The 27,268-nt window shown below is 38.3% G+C and overlaps 1 protein-coding gene across 3 annotated transcripts in view; it reads right to left on the minus strand.

Annotated features, from left to right (window-relative positions):
- Positions 1 to 15,411: 15,411 nt before the first annotated feature.
- The window catches only part of RNF222 (ring finger protein 222), a 14,048-nt gene continuing 2,191 nt past the window's right edge, over positions 15,412 to 27,268 (minus strand). Inside the window, exons 2-3 of one of the 3 annotated variants that reach the window (XM_027857223.1) lie at positions 17,185 to 17,245; positions 15,412 to 17,053 (exon numbers count right to left, since the gene is read on the minus strand). In XM_027857223.1, the coding sequence (XP_027713024.1) occupies positions 16,366 to 17,025 (660 nt within the window). In that variant the 5' untranslated portion in view covers positions 17,026 to 17,053; positions 17,185 to 17,245 and the 3' untranslated portion in view covers positions 15,412 to 16,365. The remainder of the gene's footprint in view (positions 17,054 to 17,184; positions 17,246 to 27,268) is intronic. The other 2 variants (XM_027857222.1, XM_027857220.1) reach the window with 2 other exon arrangements.

Raw genomic sequence — 27,268 nt, forward strand, 5'->3', positions numbered from 1 at the left:
GTGTCATGTGTCTGAGGCTTGATTTGAACTCAGGTCCTCCTGATAGAGCCAGTGCTCTATCTACTGTACCACCTAGCTGCCTCCCCCCTTTTTTTTACTTTAGCTGAAGCATAAATAAATTCTGCTCCAGCCTCTTATTTTAATTATATGTGTATTCTTTCTGTTTCAGATGTGTTTCTTGTAGATAACATATTGTTGGATTCTGGTTTCTAATCCATTCTGATATCTTCTTCCATTTTATGGCTGAGTTCATCTCATTACATTTACAATTATGATTTTTTAATTGTGTATTCTGCCTCCCCATTGTCTTATAGTTCTCCTTCTCTTTGTTTTCTACCCCCTCTTTGAGTTTGTTTTGCTTCTAACTAAACCCTCCTTTAATCTAACCTTCCATTATTTCTTCCCTTTCCTTTAATTCCTTTTCTATTTCCCAGCTGGTGAAATGTATGTCTGTACCCAGCTTTGTGTGTGTATGTATGTGTGTATGCCTATGTATTCTTTTTTCTTTTTACCATTTCAGATGAGAATGAAGTTTAAGTTTCACCCACTCTCCCTTACTCCTCCTCCTTGTTGAATAGATGTCTACTTGTGCATCCCAATCATGTGAAAAGTTTTTCTCCATTCCTACTGATCCTCCAGTGTATTCTTCTTTCCCTCTTTTTCCATTCTTCTTTAAGATAATAGGGAAAAAAAATAACAGAACCACTTCTAGACTTTTTCTCTAATTAGGTTTCTTCTGTAATCTCTGATGATGAAAGAATTCTGAGGGGATATGTATATATCCCATATAAGAATGTTAACAATTTATCTTCATTTAGTCCCTTATGATTGCTTGCTAATGTTTACCTTTTTATGCTTCTCTTGATTCCTACATTTGTATGTCAAAGTTTCTATGCAGCTCTGGTGTTTTCGCCAGGAATGCTTGGAAGTCCTCTATTTCACTAAAAGTCCATTTCCCCTATTAAATTTATTTCAGTAAAACTAAGTTTTGCTGGGTAAATTTTTCTCGGCTGTAAGCCTAGATCTTTTGTCTTCTGGGATAGCATACTTCAAGTTCTCTATAATAATATAGTAGAGGCTGCTAAATCTTAGGTGAGCCTGATGGTGGCTTGTCACTATATGAATTCTTTCTTTCTAGCTTCCTGAAGTATTTTTTCTTTGATATGGGAGGTCTGGATTTTGTCTATAATATTCCTGGAAGTTTTTCATTTTGGAATTTATGTAAGGAGTTGATTCTATTTCCACTTTGCCCTTTGGTTCTAAGACATCTGATCAGTTTTATGATTTCTTAAAATATGCTATCTAGGCTCTTTTTTTTGGTTATGGATTTTAGTAGTCTAATTATTAATAAATTATCTCCTTAATCTGTTTTTGAGGTCAGCTGTTTTTGCTATGAGATATCTTACATTTTTCCTATTTTTATACATGGAATATTAACTTTTATTTAGCCAATTCTAATTTTTAGGGAACTATTCTCTTGGGTAAGGTTTTATATCTCTTGTTCCAAGGGGTTAATTTTCTTTTCATACCTTTCTTCCATAACTCTCATTTCTTTTTTCTTTTTTATAAATTTATTTTAATTTATCAATAATCACTTCCATAAGCATTTGAGTTTTAAATTTTTCTCCCCCTCCCTTTCTTCCTCCCTCCCCAAGACAGCATGAAATCTGATGTAGCCTATACATATACGTTCCTATTATACTTATTTTCACATTAGTGATGTTGTAAGGAAGAATTAGAACCAATAGGAGGAACCACAAGGAAGAGAAAACAAAACAAAACAGAAGAAAAAAATAGCAAATAGTATGCTTCAATCTGTATTCAAACTCCATAGTTCTTTCTTTGGATGTGGATAGCATTTTCCATCATGAGACCTTTGGAGAAGTCTTAGATCTTTGCATTGCTGAGAAAGGCTAAGTCTATCAATGTTAGTCATCTCACAACGTGGCTGTTGCTGTGTACGATGTTCTTCTGGCTCTGCTCACTTCACTCAGCATCAGTCCATACAAGTCTCTCCAGGTTTTTCTGAAGTCTGCCTGCTTATCATTTCTTATAGCACAATAGTATTCCATTACATTCATATACCACAGCTTGTTTAGTCATTCCCCAATTGATGGGCATTCCCTCAATTTCCAATTCTTTGCCACCACAACAAGAGCTGTTATAAATATTTTTGTACATGGGGGTCCTTTTCCCATTTGTATGATCTCTTTGGGATATAGCCCTAAAAGTGGTATTGCTGGGTCAAAGAGTATGCACATTTTTATAGCCCTTTGGGCATAGTTCCAAATTGCTCTCCAAAACGGTTGGATCATTTCACAACTCCACCAAAAATGCATTAGTATAACTCTCATTTCTTTTCCATTTTTTTCTTCTACTACTCTCATTCAGTTTTGAAAATTATTTTTAGCTCTCAGAAAAAAAAAAAAACACCTCATTTTATTTCTTCAAAGAATTCTGGCTGGACTTCTTCCTAAGCTGCATTTTGCTTTGAGGTTTTACTTGTAGGCCATTCTCTTCCTTTGAACTTGTGTCTTGGGGATCCCTACCAGCTTTTTATGGTGTAATTCTTTTTTTTTTTTTCTTGTTCAATTATTCTTCCAGCCTACTTCTTGACTTTGGGCTTTATGTTAGGACTGGGCTCTGCACAATTCTGGGGAAAATGTCTGGGTTGAGCTTTTGTCTTCTATCCTTCTGCCACTTTTTTTACGGATATTGACTGTTATGTTATTCCAGAATCTCAGGGACCTCTGGACCAGATTGGGGACCTTCAAACTTTCAATGCTTCTAAAGTGATGCAATCCAGGGCAAAATCTGCTCACTGCCCTCCCGGTCTGAGCTCTGCAAATTCATGACCCAGGCTTGAGTCTGTCATCTTGTCCTTAGTGAGAAGTTCTAGGAGAGTGCTGCTGGACTCAGCCAATATCAGGCAGCCAGACTGCTCTGCAGGTTCAGCACAATGGAACTGCAGGCTCCCCTTTGTTTTTAGATTCCTACCCTGCTTATTGCCCAGAGTTCAGCCTGGACCTGGAACTGGGTAGAGAGTGATGGAGCTACCGGATGACACGCTACACCTTGAAGATGTCTTTCTGCTCTGTGTTTCCTGTCTTGGTGCATGTCTCCTGCCCTCTTTCAGTGCCTGGGTGCTGGAATGCTATATCCAGTGTGTTTCTGGCTAAGACTAATAATACCCAGTATCTGTAAACTTGGGCTAGAAAAATGACCCACTATGATTTTTTTCTTGGATTTCCCCAAAATAATTTGGTCTGGTGTGCTTTCTACATATTTGTGGAGGAGGTGTGGTGAGGAGATGGACTGCTTGCAATTCTGCCATCATGGCTCCACATCTCTCCATTCTGTATTTAGTTTGAATGAAATTTCTTTTTTTATCTTTTTTTGCTGTTTTGATTGTGTGTAGATTTATTTTATATTCTGCTACTTAATGAAGTTATTAACAGTTTCAATTACATTTTTAGTTGCCTGTGATGTTCTTTTTTCTTTCTTTCTTACTTTTTTTTTTTTAGGTAGTTGGGGTTAAGTGACTTGACCAGGGTCACACAGCTAGTAAGTGTCAAGTGTTTGGACTGAGGAAAGATATGAACTTAGGTTCTCCTGACTTCAGGGCCGGTGCTCTATCCACTGCACCACCTAACTGCCCTGATGTTCTTTAAATGTGATAAATTAGCTATTTATTTACTTTTTATTTGTTCCCTTAATTTTTTATTTTTATCTGATTGTAATAGCCAGCATTTCTAGGACTATATAAATTAATTACTCTTGGTGACAATATATATCCTTGTTTTGCCCTGATCTTGTTGGAAAGGCCTCTAGAGTTTCTCAAATAGAGATCCTTAAGGAAAAGCCCATTTATTTTAAACTTTTTAGTTTCTTTAATAACATAACTATTGTATTTTGTTAAAAAATCTTTGCTTTTTTAAATTGTACGATCTATTATATTTATATTTTCCTGTTGTTGAACTATTCCTTGTGTAAAAATAGCATTGATATAGCATATAATCTTTGAAGTATGTTCCTTTAGCACCTTTTCTAATATTTTATTTAAAACTTTTGTATAAAGAAAGGCATGAAAACAGATAAAGAGGAGGTAAAATCCCTATTGGATTTCCCTATTGGAAATTCCCTATTGGAAATCCCCTTTTGGAAAATCCTGGAGAATAGCAAAAATATAATTGAGATTGAGCAAAGTTTCAGGGTATGAAATAAACATTCACAAATCAATAGCATTTCTATATGATAATAACAAAATCTATTCAAAATAACTACAAAGTGCATCTGGAGATCAATCTACCTAAGTACACATAAGACTTGTATAGATTCAATTACAAAATGGTCCTTAAAGAAATGATGAACAACAAATAGCTGGAGGAATATTCAATGCTCATAGCTAGACCATTCCAGTATAATAAAAATGATAATACTGCCAGAGTTAATTTGTACTTTTACTGCTATAATGAATAAATTATCAAAGGAGTGCTTTATAGAATTTGACAAAGTAATAACATTCATTTGAAATAAATAAAAAGTCTCTAGTATCAAGAGAAATGATGAAAAAAAGGTATGGACAAAGTGCCCTTCCAAATCTCAGAACTATAGCATAATGCAGCAGTCATCAAAACCATCTCATTTTGGTTAATAAAATAGATAGGTAGTAGAAGAAAGTCCCCATTTATGCAAAAATATTTGTAGCTGAACTTTTTATGATAACAAATAATAGGAAACAAAGTAGAGGCCCACAAATTGGAGAAGGGCTAAACAAATTGTGGCACATGAATGTAATGGAATATTATCGTGCTGTAAGAAATGATAAACATGATGAATACAGAGAGGCTTGGAAAAATCTACATGAATTGGTGCAGAACCAAGAAAACAATATGTATAATGAATACAACAATGTAAACCAAAAAAACAACCATACACAAAAAATTGAATTTTGCAAAATTATAAAGAATGATTCAAAAGAAGAGATATGAAAAGACTCTCCCATCTAACCCCTTTGCAGAGGTGGCAAGTCCACACATATTGTATGCTACATATATTTGCAGACTTTTTTCATGTATTGATTAGTTATGCTATTTTTTTCCTCTTTCTTTTTTTTGTCTTTAAAAATACAATTTGTTATATGGAATAGGGGGCAGGGCGAAAAAGGGGATATTGGGGAAAACTATGGTAATGTAAAAGACAAAATGCATCAATAAAACTAATATATATATATAATTTTATTTAAGGATTGATTGGCTGCATCCTACAAATTTTAGTATGTTGTCTCATTGTTATTTTCTTTGGCAGAATTATCTATTGTTTCCATGTTTTGTTTTTTTGTTTCACATATTCTTTAGGATTACATTCTTTAGGCTACACTTAGGTCTGAATCCCTTAAATTCCTCATGATTACAATTTTATGTAATTTTTATATCAGTAAAGGATATGTTTAATATCTCTGCTTTTCTGCATTTGTTTAGTTTTTGTATGTCCTAAGCATGATTTTTATGAAAGTGTTCAGGCAGCAGGTGGTGCTAGTGAATAAGGCAAGCTGAGAGGCCAGTGTGCTGCAGATGCGGTTCCCTCTCTCTTTTGCAGGCATGGCTTTATTTCAGTTCCCTCCTGCTTCATGGAAGGACAGTTCACCGGAGTGGCTTTCTCTCAAATCTAGTGGCCAGGGATTTGTAAGTACAAGTGTACTTACCCACAGTTTTATTCATTCTCAGCCTGCTACTATTGCTTAGGAACAGCTGAATCTCAAACATACACACACACACACATATACACATACACACATACATATATATGTATGTATATGTATATATGTATATGCATTTTCCCACTTTGTTCTAACAGCATGAAGTTCCTACATCTGTCCCTGCTGATGAAACCTTTTCTCTCTCTAGAATAAAGAATATTCTTTAAAAAAAATTATCTGTATTTTTAAACCTTATTGGAGGGAGGGGGAGTGTTGCTTATGTAGTTTATGTGTGTCCACATGAATCTGTCTTGATGTGACTCATGAGGAGGTGTGTGACTCTCTAGAGTCTTTGCACACACACACACACACACACACACACACACCACCACCACCACCACCACCACTTTGAAGAGAGACTGATTCCTGCCAGGCAGAGAGCAGGTAAATTGGATGCCAAGGCTAGCCATTCTGCTTTCCTAAGAGAGGGGGTACCAGGCTAGAATTATATCTATCCACCCTTCTAAATATCGCTAATCTAGAAGAAAAAATTTTTGGGTTTAAGCTGATCTCCTGATCTCTATCCCTTTAACAGGGAAGGTGGGTTCTAAGCTGTATATCAAAAAGCTTGACTCCTTTCCTATCAAATTCTAGTTCCACACATAGCAAATAGCAAATAAACTAATTTATTCAACTTGATATCAAACAAATCAGAGAAATTATGCAGATTAGAAAATATCAGACCGTTTTTGTTGTTGTGGTTATTCAGTTGTCTCCTACTCTTTTTGACCTCGTTTGGGGTTTTCTTGGCAAAGATACTGGAGTGGTTTGCCATTTCCTTCTCTGTTCATTTCACGGATGAGGAAGCTGAGGCATATAGGGTTAAGTGACTTGCCCAGGCTCACACAGCTTAGTAAGAGTCTGAGGTCAGACAAAGACAGAGACAGAAACAGAAATCAACAGAGACAGAGAGACAGAGACTGACAGACAGAGACACACACACAAAGGGAGAGGGAGGGAGGGAGAGAGAGAGAGAGACAGAGAGACAGAGACAGAAAGAGAGGGAGAGAGAGAGAGAGAGAGAGAGAGAGAGAGAGAGAGAGTTACAGATCTCACCCGAGGGAAAATTCCCCAGTCTCCAGCATGGTAAAAATATGGATTAGAAAAGTATGGGCTCCTTTACATGTCAGGTTCTTCCTAGAGTCTTTCTTTCCCTCCCTTCAGGGACCTCTCCCTCTAAAGAACCTAGAATCAAGTGTCTTCTCTCTCAAAGCAAGTTACTAGAAGTAGTAGGATCTCTACTTTCCCAAACTCTCACCACCTCACAAAGGCAGGAAGCATACACACACACACACACACACACACACACACACACACACTCCTGAGCATTTCTGTGGACCCATCAAGTTTAGTAATAGTTAAATGAGACCTGCATCAAAAGCAACAGATAAAGAACTAATTAGCTTATCCAATTCACTTAATTGGAGGGGGCAGGGAGTCTAGCTTTGCTACAATTTCTTAGGCTCATTCTAACCATCCTGAAGCTTGGCCACTTCTGCTGGATCTTCTGATAAGTTCTCATAGCTTAACATTCAACTATTCGTTTCTATGTTTAACTTTCAAGTCCCTTTTTCTTCATGCTTTCTTCATTCTTTTTCTTTCTTTCTTTTTTTTTTTGGAGGGAGGGAGGGATGAGCTTTAGAGTCAAGATCAGACTTTCTTCCAAATTCCTCTGCTTCAATGGCAAGGTGTCATGCAAAGCAAGATGTATGTTCCTTTCTATTATTGTTTAATAATTACCAGAAGTCTATATCTACATTTTCTAAAATTCTATTCAGATGCTTAATTTCTTTCTTATATAACTTTTTGTTAGATTTATCTATGTCTGAAATTTTTCTTTCTCTTTCTCCCTGTAGTAAGGGTTCTTAATCGTGTGTGTGTGTGTGTGTGTGTGTGTGTGTGTGTGTGTGTGTGATGAACACTTTTGGCAGTTTGGTAAAGCTTATGGATGCCTTCTCAGAATACTATTTTTAAATACATGAAATAAAATATGTACTATTATAAAGGAATCCAATCATGTTGAAATAGTTGTCAAATTAAAAAAAAAATTCACTGACTGTAAGTTAAGAATCCTTGCCTTATAGTTTACACAGCTTTATATGACTTATATAACTTTCCCATTAAGTACTTAGAAGCTGGACCATTTGTTTCACATATATATTTATCTATGATTTCATTTTCTATGGTGCCATTAAGTATAACATAGTTTCCCTGATTATCTATTTTGATGATGTCTATTTTTATTGTTGCCTTGTCTTGCTTGTTGCTGTGATTGTTATCCTTGCTTTTTTGAATCTGACTAAAACATATATTCTTCTCCAGTCTCTGATTTTAACACTGTGAATCATTATGTTTTAAGTGTATTTCTTATAAACAACATATGGTTGGATTCTGCTTTCTAATCATTCTGCTATCTTTCTCAATTTTATGGATGAGTTCATCACATTCGTATTCATGCTTATAATTGTTAATTAGTTTTTCTTCCATCATATCCCATTATAATTTTCCCTGTTTTTATTTCTTTCCTCCTTCTTTTCAAACAAAAAGTAGGTAAGAAAAGGTAGGGGATTGGCTCAACCTAGTAACTTATAGTTGGAATACTCTGATGCTACTTCTCTGCCTTTTTTTTTCTTTATCCAGTCCAGACCCAGATCATTGGTTCTTTACTTTCAAACTAAATATTATAATACTCACCTTCCAAAATCTTTTTATTGGATATGGAAATCAGAGTCCCCTGAGTCTCTGGTCTTATTAGCACTTCAGGAGGAAGGAACTTAGAGCTTTAAACTCAGAAGACAATTCCTGGCCTTTAAGAGTTCAGATATATGGACAAATTCATTATGAATACAAATGTTTATAGGCTAAGTGGGATAAGGTTCATCAGACAAAGGAAGGAGGTAAAGACAAAATTGGTAATATATAGAATGTTAATGCAGGATGGGGAGAAGGGTCTTAGAAAGGAGGGAGGGGAAAAAGGTCAAGAGAAGAGAAGAGAAAAAAAGAGTTAGACAAAGCAGATTCCTGCCATCATCAGTGGTCCCATTTGTCCCTAACTTTTCTTTTCCCTGCCTAATAGGCACCCAAGATTCTAGTAATGTTCCAATATGTGACTACTGTTTAAAATACAGAGGACAATAAGCGTGGAGTTCAGAGTAATAACCTAAAGGAAAGATGAACAAAAAACCTAGAGGAATTTAGCTTCACTAAGACTCTTACTTCCTTATTTTTCTACTACTGTTCTGCCTGTGTTTAAGCACAAGACATGGTCCAGACCAAGCAAACCAGTTTCACCTCATCTTATCCAGGAACTCATCCTCTGAAACCACAAAGAAAATGCAGGTTGGCAGCTCCAGAATGTTAATAGGGCCTGTCACCTCCTAGGGCAACAAACAACCCTATAAATGTAAGACTTCCAGGTTGTGAGTGGGAATAAAACACTTAAACTCATTGATTCACAGTGCAAAGCTTCAGCCTTCCACTGGAAGATAAACATTTATTTTAAAAACAAAAATAAAATAACATTCCTTGGGGGGAAAATATAAGCCAATGCTGAAATATGCCAACCTACAAGTCTTAAAAGATGGAAAGCTCCTTAGAATCTGAAAAGACTATGAGGATAGGGTATTTGTAGCTCAGGTCAATGGGAATATATGACAGTCTTAGCTAAGATTGCACAGACTCTTATTAGATGTTTGGTAAGGTGTCATGAGCCGAGCCTGACTTAGGCCAGTCTCATAGTAGTTTAGGTCAGTCAGTCAGTGAATATTTATTAAGCCCCTACTATGTGCCAGGCACTGTACTACCTGCTGGGAATACAAAGAAAGGGAAAAGACAGTCTTTGTTCTCAAGAAGCCCAGAGTCTAATGGGGGGGGGGCGAGAGACAGCATGTAAACAACTATGTACAAACAAGCTGTATATACAGGATAAATTGGAAATAATCAACAGAAGGAAGGCACTAGAATTAAGATGGATCAAGAAAGGCTTCATGTAGGAAGTGGGATTTTAGCCAGGACTTCAAGGAATTCAGGGAACTCAGGAGGCATAGATGAGGGCAGAGAGCATTTCAGACTAAACATGTCCAGAGTTAGGAGATCGAGTATCTTGTTTGAGGAACAGCAAGGAAGTCAGTGTCACTGAATCATTGAGTATTTGTTAGGAGAAGGGAGGAAGAGTCAGGGGAGATGTAAGATAATTGGAAAGATTGGGGGGGCAGTTATGAAGGGCTTTGAACACCAAACATGATTTTACATTTGCTCTGAGAGGTGATAGGGGGCCACTGAAGTTGCTTGAATGGGGAAGGGAGTGACTTTAGGAAGATTGCTTTGACAGTTGAGTGGAAGATGTACTGGGATGGGAAGACACCCATGGCAGGACAGTCAATCAGGCTATTGCAGTTGTGAGGTGATGAGGGTCAGTGTCAGAAGAGAGAAAGGAATGTGTGTGAGAGATATTACAGAGGTAAAATTGAAAAGCCTTAACAACAGATTGGATAGGCGGGGTGAGAGAGATTGAGTGGTCAAGGATGACACCTAGGTTTCAAGCCTGGGTGACTGGAAGGATAGTGGTGCCCTCAGTATTAATAAGGAAGTTAGGGAGAAGGGACGGCTTTGTTGTTGTTGTTATTGTTGTTAAGTCGTTCGGTTGTGTCCAACTCTTTGTGACCCCACAGATCATGACTTGCTAGGCCCTTCTATCTCTACATTTATCATTATCTCTTTTTTAAAAAATTAATTTATTTAATTTTAGTTCTCAACATTCACTTCCACAAGATTTTGAGTTCCAAATTTTCTCCCCATCTCCTCCCTCCCCCCACCCCAAGATGGTATGCATTCTGAGTACCCCTTCTCCTAATCTGCCCTCCCTTCTATCTCTCCCCCCCTTCTCTTATCCCCTTCCCCTATAATTTTCCTGTAGGGCAAGATAGATTTCTATACCCCATTTCTTGTATATCTTATTTCCCAGTTGCATGTGAAAACAATGTTTTTAACTTTTGTTTTTAAAATTTTGGGTTCCAAACTTTCTCCCTTCCTCCCTCCCCACCTACCCACATTGAGAAGGCAAGCAACTCGATACAAGTTATACATGTGTAGTCATGCAAAATACTTCCAAAGTTATCACTATCTTTTGAAGTCTGTCCAAGCTTATGTCCATTATTTCCACGCTACTATCCATCCATCTCATCCTCCATTGTCTCCTTTTCCCTTCAATCTTCCAGCATCAGGGTTTTCCCAATAAGTCCTACCTTCACATTATATGGCCAAAATATTTAAGCTTCAGTTTCAGTCTTTGACCTTCCAGTGAATAGCCTGAATTAGTTTCTTTAAGTATTGACTTGCTTGCTGCCCACGAGACTCTCAAAAATCTTCTCCAGCCACCACAATTTGAAAGTGTGATTCTGTGGGGCTCAGCTTTCCTTAATAGTCCAATCCTTGTAGCCATACATTGCTACTGGAAAAACCATACCTTTGACTATATTGGATCTTTGTCGGCAAGGTTATGTTTCTGCTTTTAAGGGAGGGTTGGGAGGGGGAAATAATCAGTTCAGTTTTGAATATATTTGAATATGAACATCCAGTTCAAGATGTCCAATAGGCATTTGGAAATGTTAGACTGGAGGTCATCAGAGAAGTAGATTTGAGAATCATCAGCATTTAATTGAATTCATGGAAGCTGATGTGATAACCAAATGAAATGTATAGAGGAAGAAGAAAAGGAGGCCAGGACAGAGCCTTGTATAACACCCACAGCTAGTATTCATGACCTGGATGGAGATACTGCTAAGGAGACTGAGAAGGAATGATCAGATAGGTAAGAAGAGAACCAGGAGAGAGTGTCATGAAACCTAGAGAGAAGAAAGTATCAAGGAGAAGGGGACAATTGAAGTGTCAAAGGCTAGAGAGAGGTCAAGAAGGATGAAGTTTGAGAAAAGGCCATTAGATCTGGAAAATAAGCAATTGTTGGTAACATTAGAGAGTTTCAGTTAAATGAAGAGGTCAGAAGTCAGACTGAAAAGAGTTGAAAGTGAAAGGAGAAGTGAAAGCACCTATCTTAGATGGCCTTCTAAAGGAGTTTAATCATAGAAGGGAGAAGAAATATGGTTGTTGTTCACTTACTCAACTCTTTGTGAACCCATAGAGGTTAAGTGACTTGCCCAGGGTAACACAAGTAGTAAGCATCTGAAGCCAGACTTGAACTCAGGTCTTCCTGATTTCAGGCCCAGTGTTCTATCCAGTGAGCCACCTAGCTGCCTCCACTCAGAGAGAGACTGAGGGAAGTTGGAGTGGGAGAAGGGAAGGAAAGGAAAGGAAAGGAAAAGGCAAAGAAGGGAAGGGAGGAGGAAAAAAGGGAAGGGAAGAGGAAAGGAAAGAAGAGAAGGGAAGAGAAGAGAAGGAAAGGGAAGAGAAGGGAAGGCAATGTGTAGAGAAAACTCAGGCTGAGTAAGAAGAAAACTATGAAGAGAATTGTGTGAATGAATTAACTCTGAGAGCCTACACTTCCCCTCCCTTTCTCCTCCCTATGACCCAACCATTCATTAGAGACAGCACCAGCCCAACCAGTTTCTGGGTTGTTTCCCAGTCTGGGAAGTTTGATGTAGAGTCATCATATGTAACTCACCTAGATCTTACTAACAATTCTACTAGGGCTGGATTCCCTCTCTGAATTTACCAGTAGTGCCCTTGGTTAAGATGTACAAGTTTCCACTTTTGGTTTCCAGTTGTTTTAGAGATCCTGGAAAAAAGGTCTGGTTGGGTCTTGCTAGAATTGTAGTTCTACCAGTAAAGAGATGTTTATTGAAGCTTATAAATTGGCCTCTTAAAGTTAAAAAAATAATCTTACCCAAATTGGTGTTTACTTACACACTAGGTAAGCCAGAAGCTGAGCCCTCCCTATAATAAAAGATGTATAATAAACAGGATGCAAAGTTTAACTACTTTGATGGGGAGACGAAGAGTCAGATATGCCTCAAACCCATTTCCTGAATGTGCCTGATGTGGTTTCCTTTTTAGGAACCCTCCTGGGCCAGGCCTAACTCATGCTAGTCCATTGATTAGGGATCAGGGTTAGAATTCAATGAGGCACAGGCCATCAAATGTAATAAAAACAACTTTACTCGTGACAAAGGATAAATAGAATATAAAATCAGATTAAGCAGGTACACGTCTAAGCCTCTACATTCACCACAGCAACTGGTCATGCCATGTCAGAAAGACATTCTCCCAGGGTAATGGAAATTTTACTAAACCCTCCAACACCAATTCCCCAAAACCTTAAGGTAGCAAGGAAATAAAACGACTGAAAATAACTTCCCCAACCCCTTAAAAAGGAAACCAGACCATCCTATATTAAACAGATCCCACCCCTTGGTGGCAAGTCTCAGATTTTTTTCCTAGGGGTTCTTCCAACACTAAAATAGTTTTAATGCAATCCTATCATAACCTTGATCTTGCCATTACCCACAAATGTACTACTTTTATGTTTATAAACCCTGAAATTCCCTTATCTGATCACATTCTGTTACATCACTCACCTCCCGAGCTACTGAGAAATCTTGGATAAGGGAAATATTCTCCCACCAAGGGGGAGAAACTCAGTACCAGACATTTAGGGGAGGGAGAGGTGAATCTGGATCTCTTTAGGACTACGTGTAGAGGGTATAATCAGAGTTTGATAATTGAAAATGTGACAGGCCAAGGTCCTTTTAAACACCATATATACTTGTAATACTAAGCATGTATGCTGAGTCAGAGAGCTCTCTTGGTTCAGTCAAAGGGTTTTCTATCCCACTAAGGGTAGTGCCTATGTATTTTCTTTAACTCTCAGATGTTCCCTGACCAGTTCAGCTCAATAGGCCACTGCTGTCTAGAACAAGACAAGAAAAGGTCTCTCTCAGCCAGTTTCCTCATTTGCATGTAGCTCTCCTGCCACGTGATCTTGGCAGCTATTTCATAGAGTTACTATGAGTTTTAGATGAGAGGGTAGATATAAATTGCTTCACAAATCTTAGAATTCTGTATAAATGTTAGCTATTATTAATTATAAGAGTTTTGTAGGATGAGGGTTAACATGGTTAGAATTAGTCTTCTCTGAGGGACCTCTAAGAGAAGGGAGAAATAGAGAGAACGAAGGAAATAGGGCAGATAAAGGAGATATGGCTTTGAATGGTGAACAAAGAGCTGGAACCCCAACATGTACCTTGATTCCCAGCATCTGCACCCCCAGGGACTTTTAAGAGTGGATTTTTTGGGTGAGATCATTCTCTCCCTGGTTGATCTGAGGTTTCTTCTCATTTCAGGTTCACAGAGTCCTCTTTTCTCTTGGTTATTCTATTACCTAAATCAATCAGAGGGCAGCTAGGTAGTATAGTGGATTGAGCACTGGGCTTAGAGTCAGGAAGACCTGAGTTCAAATGTGGCCTCAGACACTTATTAGCTTTATATATCTTGGCAAATCATTCAACTTTGTAGTTCCTCATCTATAAAATAAGGAAATGGCAAACCATTCCAGTATCCTTGCCAAGAAAACCCCAAAAAGGCTCATGAAAGAGTTGACATGATTGAACAACAATAAGCTAATCAGAAGGACTTCTCTGATTACCATTTTACTGCTTCCTTTGATAAATATGTTTGCTTATCCTCTATGATTGTCATTTGTATAAGTTCGGTGGCATAGATAGAGTGCTGCTTGAAATCTGGAAGACACAAGCTCAAATCTTGTCTTAGGCTGTGTGACCCTGGGCAAGTCACTTAACTTCTGTTAGCATCAGTTTTTTCATCTGTAAGATGGGGATAATAATAGCACTGATTTCACAGAGTTGTTGTGAGGTTTAAAAGACAGGATAGATGTAAACTGTTTACAAATCTTAGGATGCTATATAAATGTTAGCTAATATTAGTCATAAGAATTTTGTGGCAGTGAAGTTAACATAGCTAAGATTAAGTCAACTGTAACTTTCCAGGTCGGGGGTGGAATTTATTTCTCTCCTTCTGCCCTTCAACAATTAGGGAATGTAGCTTTTATGATCAATCCTCTCAAAAAATTATACCCCTATATTATAAATAACTGGTGATATAAATAGATATAATTCCAAGCCCAATACTCTTTTTGAAGATAGGAGAATGAAGGAATGATAGCCCAGCCATGGCTGTCCTCCTATTTCCCACAAAAATGGAATTCTAGTCTCTCTGAAATATGGAGTGAGGCATCCTAGACTTATCTATATGTCTATGCTAAATATGGACTGCCCCATCCTTTGTAACACAGTCCACAAATGTTCCATGTAAAATGGGAAAAATAACTTACCAGGTTGTTGTGAGAATCAAACAAGTTATTATTTATAAATCACTTTATAAACTTTAAAGTATTACATACATGATAATAATAATTATCATTATTTATTTATTAGCTTCTAGTTAACAGAGCATGGTGCTGAGACCATGGACAGTGTTCCTGGATCCACCATAGACAGTGTTAAACTTCTTGACCAGCTCCTTCATTTTTTTGGAGGTCAACCAGCTGTATATGTCTTCTTCAGCCTCTCATCTTGTATAACAACCTTAACCAGCTCAAGGAAATATGGAATGATTATCTGAGTAGATCTGGGGGAAACATCTCTGGGTCCCCTAACCCTGACCCATTCCCCTCTAGTTGAAGCCTTTTTTTTTTTTTTTTTTTTGGCAAGCCAGAACTTCTTTTGTATCAGTGAGTCTTTTCTGTGGTCTCATGCCAGATCAGTGAGCAATAAAGCCTTCCCTGAAGGGAAAGAGAAGGGCTCATGATCCTATAAGAAGAGGGAAGAGGCAGCCTCAACACTTTCTGCTTTCCCCTGGATTCTGTTCTGCCTGAACAGGAAAGGAATGGAAGGCCTTTTCCATAGACCCCTCCTTTATTGGAGGAAGGAGTGGTTCTGGCTTACTAAGATGCCTCCCTAAGTGTCATTCCTTCTTTGGGGCCTCATGGTAAAAGTGAAGGTTATCAGAGTCCCAAATACTGGGGCTGTCTGTGAATGAAGTATCCTCTGTTCCTTGGTCATTTAGGTAGGAATCCTTCCTCTTTATGAGCATTGCTCTGAAGTGGGACTGGAGGGCAAAGGGATGTTATTAGCTGACCTCGGTTCAAGCATGTGCTTCCCAGTAGGCAGCTGGTGTTACTATTCCCTCTGACATATTACCCCTTTAGGATCAACCCTTCAAGTCCCATTTCCAGCCTCCAGAATCTCCATCTCCAAACTGGACTCTGAGGCTGAATAACAAGAAGATGCACTTTGTCTTGTCTTTAACTTCCCTTGCCCTGACTCCCTCCTGGGCTAGCTGGTAGGAAAAAAAACCACCACTTTTCCCAATCCTGTAGCAGAACTATACTAAGATTTCCCCATCCTCTCCTAGGTCATTTAACCCTGCCTGAGAACTCCGAGTGGCTTAGTTAGATGGAACCAGCATTGTTTTTAGCTTCCGGGTCCCTCAAGACTTCTGTCCTTTCCCTTCTAATGCTGAAAATATCTGTGATTGTGTGAGGCTGAGCTCTCTGGGTTTCTGTCTGGCTCAGAAGCTTCTTAGCTTCTAGGGCTGCTCTTTAATGGGACTTTGTACAGATGCATCCCCAGACAAAGTCATGCCTCCTTCCTCACCAGTAGGACCCAGGGAAGGATAGTGGCTATCACAGCCACTATTGTGATGAGAATTAGCAGCAGCATTACTCGAGAACGGCAGCAATAGGAGCAGAAAGAACTTCGTGCTGGAGATGCTTCTGAGAGGTCAGCTAGACTCTGCCTGGGCAGGACACTGTCCTCTTCCCCTAGTGGCATCCCATGTGGACTGATGATAAAGATCTGGGGCTCTCGGACTAGGCTGGGCAGCAGGTCCCTGGGAAATGAAGGGCTTTGGGTGAGTACCCTCGTCTGGCCCTGAGAAGGAACCCAGAGAGGATGAGGAATGGTTAGAGGGTTTGTGTGTCCCAAGGCATCCAGAGAGGGCAGGTTATCTAAGCCCACAGGGATTGCCAAGGTCTGGGGACTCTTCTCCGATGATGACAAAGAGGGCCAACGAGAACTCTTTTTACTGAGGAAGGTGACATAGCGGCAGATAGGACAGATGATGGTCCTTTGGATCTGCCCATCCACTTTGCATGAAAGCAGGTACTTAACAAGGCAGTCATGGCAGAAGACATGGCCACAGCTCAGTGTCCGACTGGCTCCCTCTAGGTCCCGAAACTTCTCATAGCACACAGGACACTCACTGCCCACGCTGTCCTTGCTCTCTCCTTCTGACATGGCAGCTCCAGCAATATACAAGCTTCTGCTATGGGAGAGAAGGAAGAAAGTAACAGCAGTACTCTTCTTATCTTATTCTCCCCCTACCATAACAATGTAAAGAAAATGTAAAGAAAGGACACTGATCTTTTAGTCAGAGGACCTAGGTTTGAAACCTACTCAGCTTACTGTGTGACCTTGGACAAAGTCTCTTCACCTTTTAGGATGCCAGTATCTTCCTCTGTAAAATGGAGGAAGGAGCATTGGATTAGAGGAAGCACTGTCCAATTCTAAAACTTCATGATCCTCTTCCATTCTTTTTCCTATTCTTGCCCTTCCCCTATAATTTATGATCCAAGATCCCCTGAATCCTCTGGGCTCTCTGGAGGAAGGAGTGGTTCTGGCTTACTAAGATGCCTCCCTAAGTGTCATTCCTTCTTTGGGGCCTCATGGTAAAAGTGAAGGTTATCAGAGTCCCAAATACTGGGACTGTCTGTGAATGAGGTATCTTCTGTTCCTTGGTTATTTAGGTAGGAATCCTTCCTCTTTATGAGCATTGCTCTGAAGTGGGGCTGGAGGGAAAAGGGTGAACCAGCTGACCTTGGTTCAAGCACATGCTTCCCAGTAGGCAGCTGGTGTTACTATTCCCTCTGACATATTACCCCTTTAGGATCAACCCTTCAAGTCCCATTTCCAGCCTCCAGAATCTCCATCTCCAAACTGGCCTTTGAGGCTAAATAACAATAAGATGCACTTTGCTTGTCTTTAACTTCCCTTGCCCTGACTCCCTCTTGGGCTAGATGGCAGGAAAAAACCTCCAGTCTTTTAAAAAAAAAATATATATATATATATATACATTTATTATTTAACACCAATTGTTATTTTGTTCAGTCATTTTTCAGTCATATCCAACTCTATGACCCCACTTGGGGTTTTCCTGGCAAAGATAACTAGAGCCGTTTTCCTTCTCCAGCTCATTTTACAGATGAGATACTAAGGGAAACAGGGTATGTGATTTGACCAGACTCACATGGCTAGTAAGTGTTTAAGGCCAGATTTGAACTCAGGAAGATGAATCTTCCTGACTCCAAGCTGAGCACTCTACCCACTGTGTCCCTTAGCTGCCTTTTTTAAAATCATCTATTCAGATGACCCAAATCAATATATCCCACCTAATTGCTTTCTTGAACTGGTGACATCAATTGCCACTTGGCCATTCCCATCTAAATTTCTCAAATTCAGGTTCTAATCACCTCCTTCCTATTCTAAAAAGTCTTTTAATTAGTCTCCTGGCTTCAGATCTTTCCCATTAATCATTCACAAAGCTGCCAAAATAATATTTCTAAAATAAGTTTGACTATGTCACTTCCCTACTCAAAACCCTTTAATGGTTTCCTAATGCCTCTTATGGCAAAATTATAAGCTCTTGGGTCTAATCATGGGGGCTGACCACTAAAATATATCCCTTTGTTTGTTACTTCTTCATGGAGTTAATCCTGGAAAATGTCCTACTATAGAAGTGAAACAGAGAACTGGGAAATCTCTTTACAGTAAGTGTCTCTGACAACAATCTCATATTAAAGATGAATTGGATATGGATTCAGATTTATAGGACTAAGAACCATTCCCTGAACAATAAATGGCCAAAAAATATGAATAAGCAGTCTTTAGCAGAAAAAATCCAAACTATTAACAACTGTATGCTCCAGATCACTATTAATAATTAGAGAAATGCAAATTAAAGTAACTCTGAGGTTGCCTCACACCTATCAGATTGGCAAAAATGGTGAAAAAGGAAAATGAAAAATATTGGAAGGGTTCAGAGAAAATAAGTACACTGATGTGTTTTTGGTGGTGCTGTGAATTGGGACAACCATCTTTGAAAGCAATTTGGAACTTTTGCCCAAAAAGTTACTTAAAGAGTGCATTCTCTTTGATCTAGTGATACTACTACTAGTCCTGTACTCCAAAAAGATCTGAGGAAGAAGAAAAAGACCAACATGTACAAAAATGTTTATGACAGCTCTTTTTGTAGTAGTTCCAAACTGGAAAGTAAGGGTGTGCCCACCTACCAGGGAATGGCTAAACGAATGATGATATGTGAATGGAATGGAATGGAATATAATTGTGCTAAAGTAATGATGAAATAGTTTCAGAGGAAATGGGGAGGCCCTTTATAACCTGGTGCAGAGTGAAGTGAGCAGAACTGGGAAAAAAGTTTATATAATGACAAAATATTATAAAGGAAAATGAATTTGAAAGCATTTAGAACTCTAATCAATGATAACCAGAAGTGGGGAACCTGTGGCCTTGAGGCCACATGTGGCCTTCTAGGTCCTTGGGTGAGGCCTTTTGACTGAGTCCAAGTTTTACAGAACAAATTTTTTTTATTAATTTATTTTGATTTATCAACCATCACTTCCATAAGCTTTTGAGTTTTAAATTTTTCTCCCAAAAAAATTTAAAAAAATTTTTTTCTCCCCCTCCCTCCCTCCGTCCCCAAGATGGCGCACAATCTGATATAGAACAAATTATTTTATTAAGGGGATTTGTTCTGTGAAGTTCAGATTCAGTCAAAGGGTCACACTTGAGGACCTAGAAGGCCACATGTGGCCTTGAGATCACAGGTTCCCCACCCCTGGATAAACCACTACGCCAGAGGACTGATGATGAAACATGACACACATCTCCTGCTAGAGAACTGATGGACTTAAAATGCAGAAAAAGACATGCCTTTTTGGACCTGGACTATGTGGGAATTTGTTTTGCTGGACTATGCATACATGTTAATAGAATCTTCTTTTTCTTTTTTATTGGTCAATGGGGGTGGGGTAGGGTGGGAGAATAGTGAGAAGGAGAGATAATAAATGCTTGCAAAAATAAGCATTTTAAAAAGTCACAAGGAAAAAAAATAATCTCCCAATATACTCTTGGCATGACTCATGCTTTGAGTCTATTTCTCCCAAAGTGGGCAAAATAGGTTTCCAGTTCTTGTATACATACTCAAGAGGTTAATCTCAAAAATCACACACTACTATTAGACAAAAAGACAATCAAGAACATGTCAATAATCACTTACCCATGTGCCTGCTTGCCTATCTTTAGAAAATCTTTATAAGAATAATCTATATATATTGTTATTTTTAATAAGATGGCATAAGAAATGGCACAAAGAGAATCCTGCAAATATTCTCTAACAGATTACATTTTTATAGTTATACAATTGACTAAAGGGCGCAGAAAATATAAGATCCCACTTGTTCTTATTGCTTATTTACTATTTAAAAAAGGAATTGATTCAATAAATCAAAATGCCACCTTGAAGGCTCTCCAATAAGATGATTTCTAGGCATGTTTTAAAATCATACAAAATTCCATAAAAACATAAAACAAAGGACACATTTTGCTTGAAGACCTGATTATTAATGTCAAATGAAACATAAAACAAGAAGATATATGCTCAGCAGAGGTATATGCAACCATCATGGAGGAGATAGCACAAAGTCTACTTGAAGAACAGTCAAAGCTAAAACCAAGAACCTCAGGAATAGTAGGAATAGTAGTCCCTCCAGACCACTAACCCTTCTTCCGGCCTGACCTCCTTAGCCATCATGGAGGGGAGCAAGCCCTATGTAGGAGCAAGTCTGCCACTATCAATACCAACTACTAACTGACTGCTACCATCAGTCAGGTAAACCCAAGAGCCTCAGGAATAGAGACAACCCATCCCCCAGAATACAAACTGGCTGTCACCCTATAACTCTTGAGAAGTTGCAACTTGCCAGTACTGTAGTAGAGACCCCAAGAAAGGTCCCCAGTTCACTGAATGGATCCCCTGTGGAGGATTTTTGAGAGAACATGGACATATGCATATGTAACTCCAGTCCCCAAGACCCCTGCTATGGGACTCTCTCTTTATCAGTAGAGATGAAGGCTCTGCCCTACATGAGAGGCAGGATGGAGCTGGCAAAAGGTGAGAGCTTCAGCTTTCAGCCAGTCTCCTTTGAAGACTTAGAAAAGACTCTGGGAAGAAATGGGAGGAGCTGGCAGTCTATCTCCTGTTTGCTGCACTAGAGACTTTGGAGAGTTCCCGTTGGGTGAGATCTAGGACTTTCTTAATTGAGCTAAGTCATCTCATTATTTCATTCTGAATTATCTCGTATATATTCTCCTATGTATACCTTCACTGATTTCTGGTTTTGCTATGAATTGGATAAATGGGTTTCTTTGATATTTACAACGTATGCCCATTGTGGAACTATTATTTGGTGGGAAAGGGGGCCAAGCCTTAGATATAGAGCTTGGGGTCCTGCTTACCTCCAAAATGACACAAGTCTCCAAAGTTAGATTGAACCTGATCATATCCCCTAGACAAATAATATTTAAGGGAGCAGGTAGATACAATTCTAGCTCTATACCCCTTTTCTTTGTGAGTAGAGTGGTGGCCTCTGGCCCCAACTTCCTGCTTCCCCTTCTGGCAGGAGTGAGTCTTCCTTAGCGAAGGGTGCAGGAACTGATATGAAGGGGCTAATCTGGGTTCTGAAGAGTTGATTTCCAATCGACCCTCAAGTGCCCAAACTCTTTTCAGGAGCACCACACATCTTTAGTGATCACTTGTTTAATTTTGTATTGCTCTCAGTATTGTATGGATCCATGGGGAGAAATTGATTTTCACTGAAGGTGAGAGGTTGATTTCCAATTGACCCCAAGTTCGAAGTCCATTTTGGGAGAGCCTTACATATTTCAGAAGATCATCTAGGTCTAGGCCTCTCTGAAGAAGAAAGCCAGCTTAAAAAAAAGTTTTATTTTTTTATTGATATGGTTAGCTATTTATTTTTTATTTTCTTAATTATTTTGGCTTTGGACAGGCTTCTACAAACATCAAGGTAGGCGTAAGCCTATAGAAACTTCACAATTTTTTTTGCTTATTAATTTGGTATACCTGTGTTTTGGGGAGGTGAGTTTAATCTCTGGGCTCTTCAGCTATGAGAGGCCTCACAAAAGCCTGTTAATATTGTGAGAGTCTGAGAAGTGTGTATCAGGGATATTTTTAGAACACTTGGCTCCTACCTTAGGTTTCTGACTGATGGACCAGCATGACCCAAGCTCAATCCAAAGAAGTTGTGGTCACCTGAATCAATGAATATTCTTCCCCTGCTATGGCTAAGTCAAACTCCTTTCGTTAATTATAAGTGTTCTACAAGTGTCACATTTATTTCCATCTCAAACCTGAGTTACCAGAATAGTCTGAATCAGGAGTGGCTTACTACAGGGGGACTGTGTTGGATTCTGTGGGAAAGAAGATGCCACTGGATGGTCAAAAAGTTTACTCCAAAAGCAACTCCAAATTTAGTTCCTTTCTGGAGGAAGTAAGGTGATGGACTATTGGAGTGCTTTATATGTTTTTGTATCTTTCTAGGAGCACTCATGAGTAGTTCTACATTTTTTGTTCAAGATTAAAGGCTGTCCCGTACTTGATAATCACATTGTCTCATTGATCCCCTTGTATAGGAGTTGGAGACATATCTTTACTCATATTGGGGGAAGCCTAGGCATGAGTTATACCATAAATAAATTAGCACATTTTCTTGTAGTAACTCTGGCAATGAATCAGAGAAAATATTATCCTTTAGGAGTGGGCTCCTAGGAGTAGATCTGGTTCATGTAACCCTAAAATTTTAGTGGGCCATGAATTACATAAGTGTTTGGTATCCTCTCTGCTTTCCTATATTTGAGAATCAATGCCCTCAGAACTTTATCACCTCTATCTTGGATCGCCTCTTTGTATGCTTGGTCTGATGTAATTTCTCTTCCTATTATTATTTTCTTTAGCATCATTTCTACTTCCTCCTTTCCAAGAACTTGTAAGTTGCAGCTTCCTTTTGTCCTGGTCCTTCACTTCATCCTCTATCCTATTCTGCTTGGCAATTTCCTCAGGTCCCATGGATTTAATCATCATCTCCATGCAGATGATTCTCAAATCTACTTATCGAGTTCTAATTTCTCTTTTGACTTCTAGTTACATCTCCAGCTGCGTATTGGACATTACAGAATGGATGTTGCATAGACATCCTAAATTCAACATGTCAAAAAACAGAACTCATTATTGTTTCCTTAAACTATCCCGTCTCTCTAACTTCCGTATTACTGTCTAGTGCCCCATCATCCTCCCAGTCACTTAGGCTTGAAACATAGGTTTCCTCTTTGATTCTCAACTCTCTCTCACCCCTGCCCCCCCCATATCCAATCTGTTGCCAAATCTTCTTGATTTAGTCTTTGAAATATCTCTCATGTATACCCTTCTCTCCTCTGACAATGCCACCCCTTGGTGCAAGCCTTCATCACCTCATGCCTCTACTATTGCAATAATGTTCCAATTATTCTCTTTGTCTCAAATATCTCCCACACCAACCTATCCTCCACTTAACCGACAAAATGATTTCCTCAAAGTACAGGTCTGATTTTTGTCAGTCCCTCCAATCAGTAAGCTCCAGTGGCTCCTTGTTACATCCAGCATCAAATGTAAAAGCCTTTGATAAACTAGCCCCTTCGCTAGGTTTCTGGTTTTCTGACACCTTATTCCCCTCAACATACTTTTCAATCCAATGACACAGGTCTCATTGCTGTTCTTTGAACAAAACTCTGTCTCCTGACTCCAAGTATTTTCACTGGCTAGAATTCTCTCTCTCCTCTGTCTCTTTGGCTTCCCTGGCTTCTTCCAATTCTCTAATTCTTAGTTAAAGTCGCACCTTAAAGAAGACTTTTCTGGTCTCATTATTGTACATAATTTTGTGCGTGTTATCTCCACCATTAGACTATGAGCACCTGTAGGGCAAAGATTATTTTTTACTTTCTTTGTATCTGGCACATATTAGGTGCTTAATAAATGTTTGTTTACTTGACTTCTGGCTTCATTTATAGTGAGAATGTCAAGGTTGATGTGATTCAAGTTTTGCCAATAGTACATTCAGCACAGTGGGCCTGTTAGAGTTCAAATATGTTGACCCCATGATGACTGTAGGAGAAAATAGTGTATTATAGAATATTTCAGTAGATCTTTTCCATTTTTAGTCTGTTTGTTGTCCTTTCAATCTCATCCTTTTTTTTTTTTTTTTTTTCAATTTCATCCTTAAATGCCTTCAGGATGATTTGGCCTAGTTTGGTCTTTCACTAAGCTTTCTGTAAGATTGTTTTTCCTTCTACTACCTTTCACTGTTTTGTGAGATGATATTTCTCATAATCTTCCACTGACTGTTCTCCATAAAATTTTATAAATCAGCATATTTTAAAACTAGCATCTCCCTTGGCTGACATATCTTTCTGCTTTGCAAGGAAATTAAGTGTTTTCTGGTTGAAGATGTTTTGAGGATCTTTTGGTGTCCTCATTGTGGCAATTTATTTACATAGGTTAAACTTACATGGGTAATTTAATTGACAGTCTATGTTGATGTTTATTCTATCTGTCCCCCATTTTCTGCTGTCAAGAGCTTGTTAAAGTGAATCTAGTTGAAATTGCCTCAATTGAAAGTCATACCTTCTAATTTTTATCCTTTTGTCTAATTTGGTAATGATTTTAATCTTTGCTATAATAATTCAATGGTCTGATGTAAACAGAAAGTTAATTCTGAAATGACTTCCACATTGGTAATGTTTTTTTCTTATCTGTTAAAATATAATAAATTTTGGGGCAGCTAGGTGGTGCAATGGATAGAGCACCAGCCCTGGAGTCAGGAGTATATGAGTTCAAATTCGGCTTCTGACACATAATACTCACTAGCTGTGTGACTCAGGGCAAGTCACTTAACCCCAGTTGCCTCACAATATATATATATATACATATATGATAAATTTCTTTTTAGTGATGTTATCTAGTACTAACCATGTCTAGAATTTTTTATTCTCTTCTTGAAAAAAGTGTACACAATATATAGGTATAAAGCTTCTGTGTGATTTCTAGGCTTTTGTCCTTTGTTGTTTCTTACCGTTGAACCATGTTTTCCAACTTTTTTTTTACTTTCCTCCCTTATGTATTGAAAGTACCAAATATTGAAGTATATGTTGATTGAATTTGGAAGGTCTTATGAGCTTGTTGTAAAATTTCTCTACCTCCTCATTCTTACGTTGGCATATAAATTGCAATTATCTTGTTGGTGGCCTTTTTGCAAATGCTTAGCAAGCATACCAATGTAGGAGATGATTAACTATCCAATGAAATTATGAGGTTTTTTTTGGACAAGATAAAAATAACTCTGCCAATTCCTCTTCTTCTTCTTTTTTTTTTTGTCTAAGGAGGATATGTGAGTTACAATTTATTTTTGTCTTTTGGTTTCATTTATAGTTATGATTCCATTTCCCCAACAGTATGTCCTTTTGTTGGTTATTAGACAAAGACATCACATTTAGAGTACTGAATGCCAAGCTAATGCTTATACAGTTTTTAAAATGTATGATTCTTAGAATCCTCTGCTCCTTTTACTTTTTTTTTAAAATTCTATGACTTTTGCTTTTGTTTTTACACCACAGATATTCCTTAACATTTTCCCTCTCCACAGAACTTTCCCTTTTCACAAAACAAAACAATTAAGCAAAACCTCATCTGACAGTATATGCAATATTAGTCTGTCCTCTTTTCTGCCACCATCACTACAGAATTAAGAAAGGGACATACAGGACTGATGTTCATTTTGTACATTTCATCATTTCATGGGTTTCTATGGCCAAAGAATTCATCACCAAATGACCAACCTACTAGTAACAATCTTCTCCCTATTTGGTTAAATTGATCTTCAGAAAACAGGTAATATTGATAACAGACATATTATAAACTCTCCATATCTGAAACTGGACGTATTTTGCATAACTGAGTAACTGGAACAACCGAAAAGAAAAGAACAATAAATAAGAACCCCATAGCTCAGGCCTAATGGGGTGACTAGTTGAAGTACACCTAGCAGTCATAGCCATTATCCATTTTTCATGTATCTATTTTTAAAATGGTCCAGACTTAAACTGTCACATTACATATACCATAACCTCCATGGTTTTTACAGCTGCTATGGGTGTTTGCAATAGCAGCACCTCAGGCAACTGACAGGGTGGAGTCATCAGGGAATATTTCACAGGCATCTAAGGGGTGAGAGTAGATGCCTGAGAAGATTCTGGAGTGCACAGTACTTTGCCCAGTAGACTGGAAGGACTACTAGCAATGACAACCACTGAATTCCTGTTTAATGTTACTCCATATAATTATGCTTTATTATAATATTGTTTTTATAATTCTGGATAAGTGGAAGTTCAGGGAACTGGAATAATGGCCACCTTAAAAGCATGTTAAGAAGATAGATGATTGAGTACAGATAATTGAAATTAGATCATAGAATGTATATCAAAAAGTGATGGAGATCTGAAAAAACATGCAACAAGATAAAGATATAATACAGGTATGAGTGTGGTAGAAAGAAAGAATTATAAAATGTTAGAACTGAAAGGGATCTTAGATATCATCCAGTATTTCTGAATTGTTTTCTATACCTACCAATAAATACCTAAATTGATCTTGGTATAATTGTAGGGAATGAGGTCATGAAGACACCCCCCCCCATACACACACACCAATTAAAAATGACTCTATCAATGTTAGCAAAAGATATGTGACAGACCCTGTTGACCAGGGAGTCTCAATTAGTTCCCTGTAATCAGCCTCTCAGTCTCCAGTGCTAACCAGGTTGATCATAAGATAATTGCTTCCAACATAGTTTCTTTGGGTTGGGAGGGAAACTGCATCTCCTAACTCTCAATGATGCGCCATGGAACACAAAAGGAAATACTAATTGGAAAATACCAGAAAGAAAAATGATAACACTGATTGAAAAATGATAAGTTGATGTATAGAGAGAGCTGGTGGAAGACAGTGAGTTAGATATAAATCACAATAAAAAGATTAATTAAAGATATAAATAATAACTAATTATATGATAAAGTATAGAATAAGAAATTCATAGAATATTAGAGCTAGAAGGGACTTTAGAGATCATTTAGACCAGAGGTTCTAAACCTGGGGTTTGTGAATTTGCTTGTTTCTAAGAAATATTTCAATAACTTTGTTTCACTAAAATTGGTTTCTTTTGTAGTACTATGTATTTTATTTTATGCATTTAAAAACATTACTCTGAGAAAGGGGTCCGTAGGTTTCACCACACTGGTGAAGCAGCCTATAACACACACACACACACACACACACACACACACACACACACACACACAC

The sequence above is a fragment of the Vombatus ursinus genome, unplaced genomic scaffold (assembly GCF_900497805.2).
Source record: "Vombatus ursinus unplaced genomic scaffold, bare-nosed wombat genome assembly UNPS02011916.1, whole genome shotgun sequence".
Lineage (NCBI taxonomy): Eukaryota > Metazoa > Chordata > Mammalia > Diprotodontia > Vombatidae > Vombatus > Vombatus ursinus.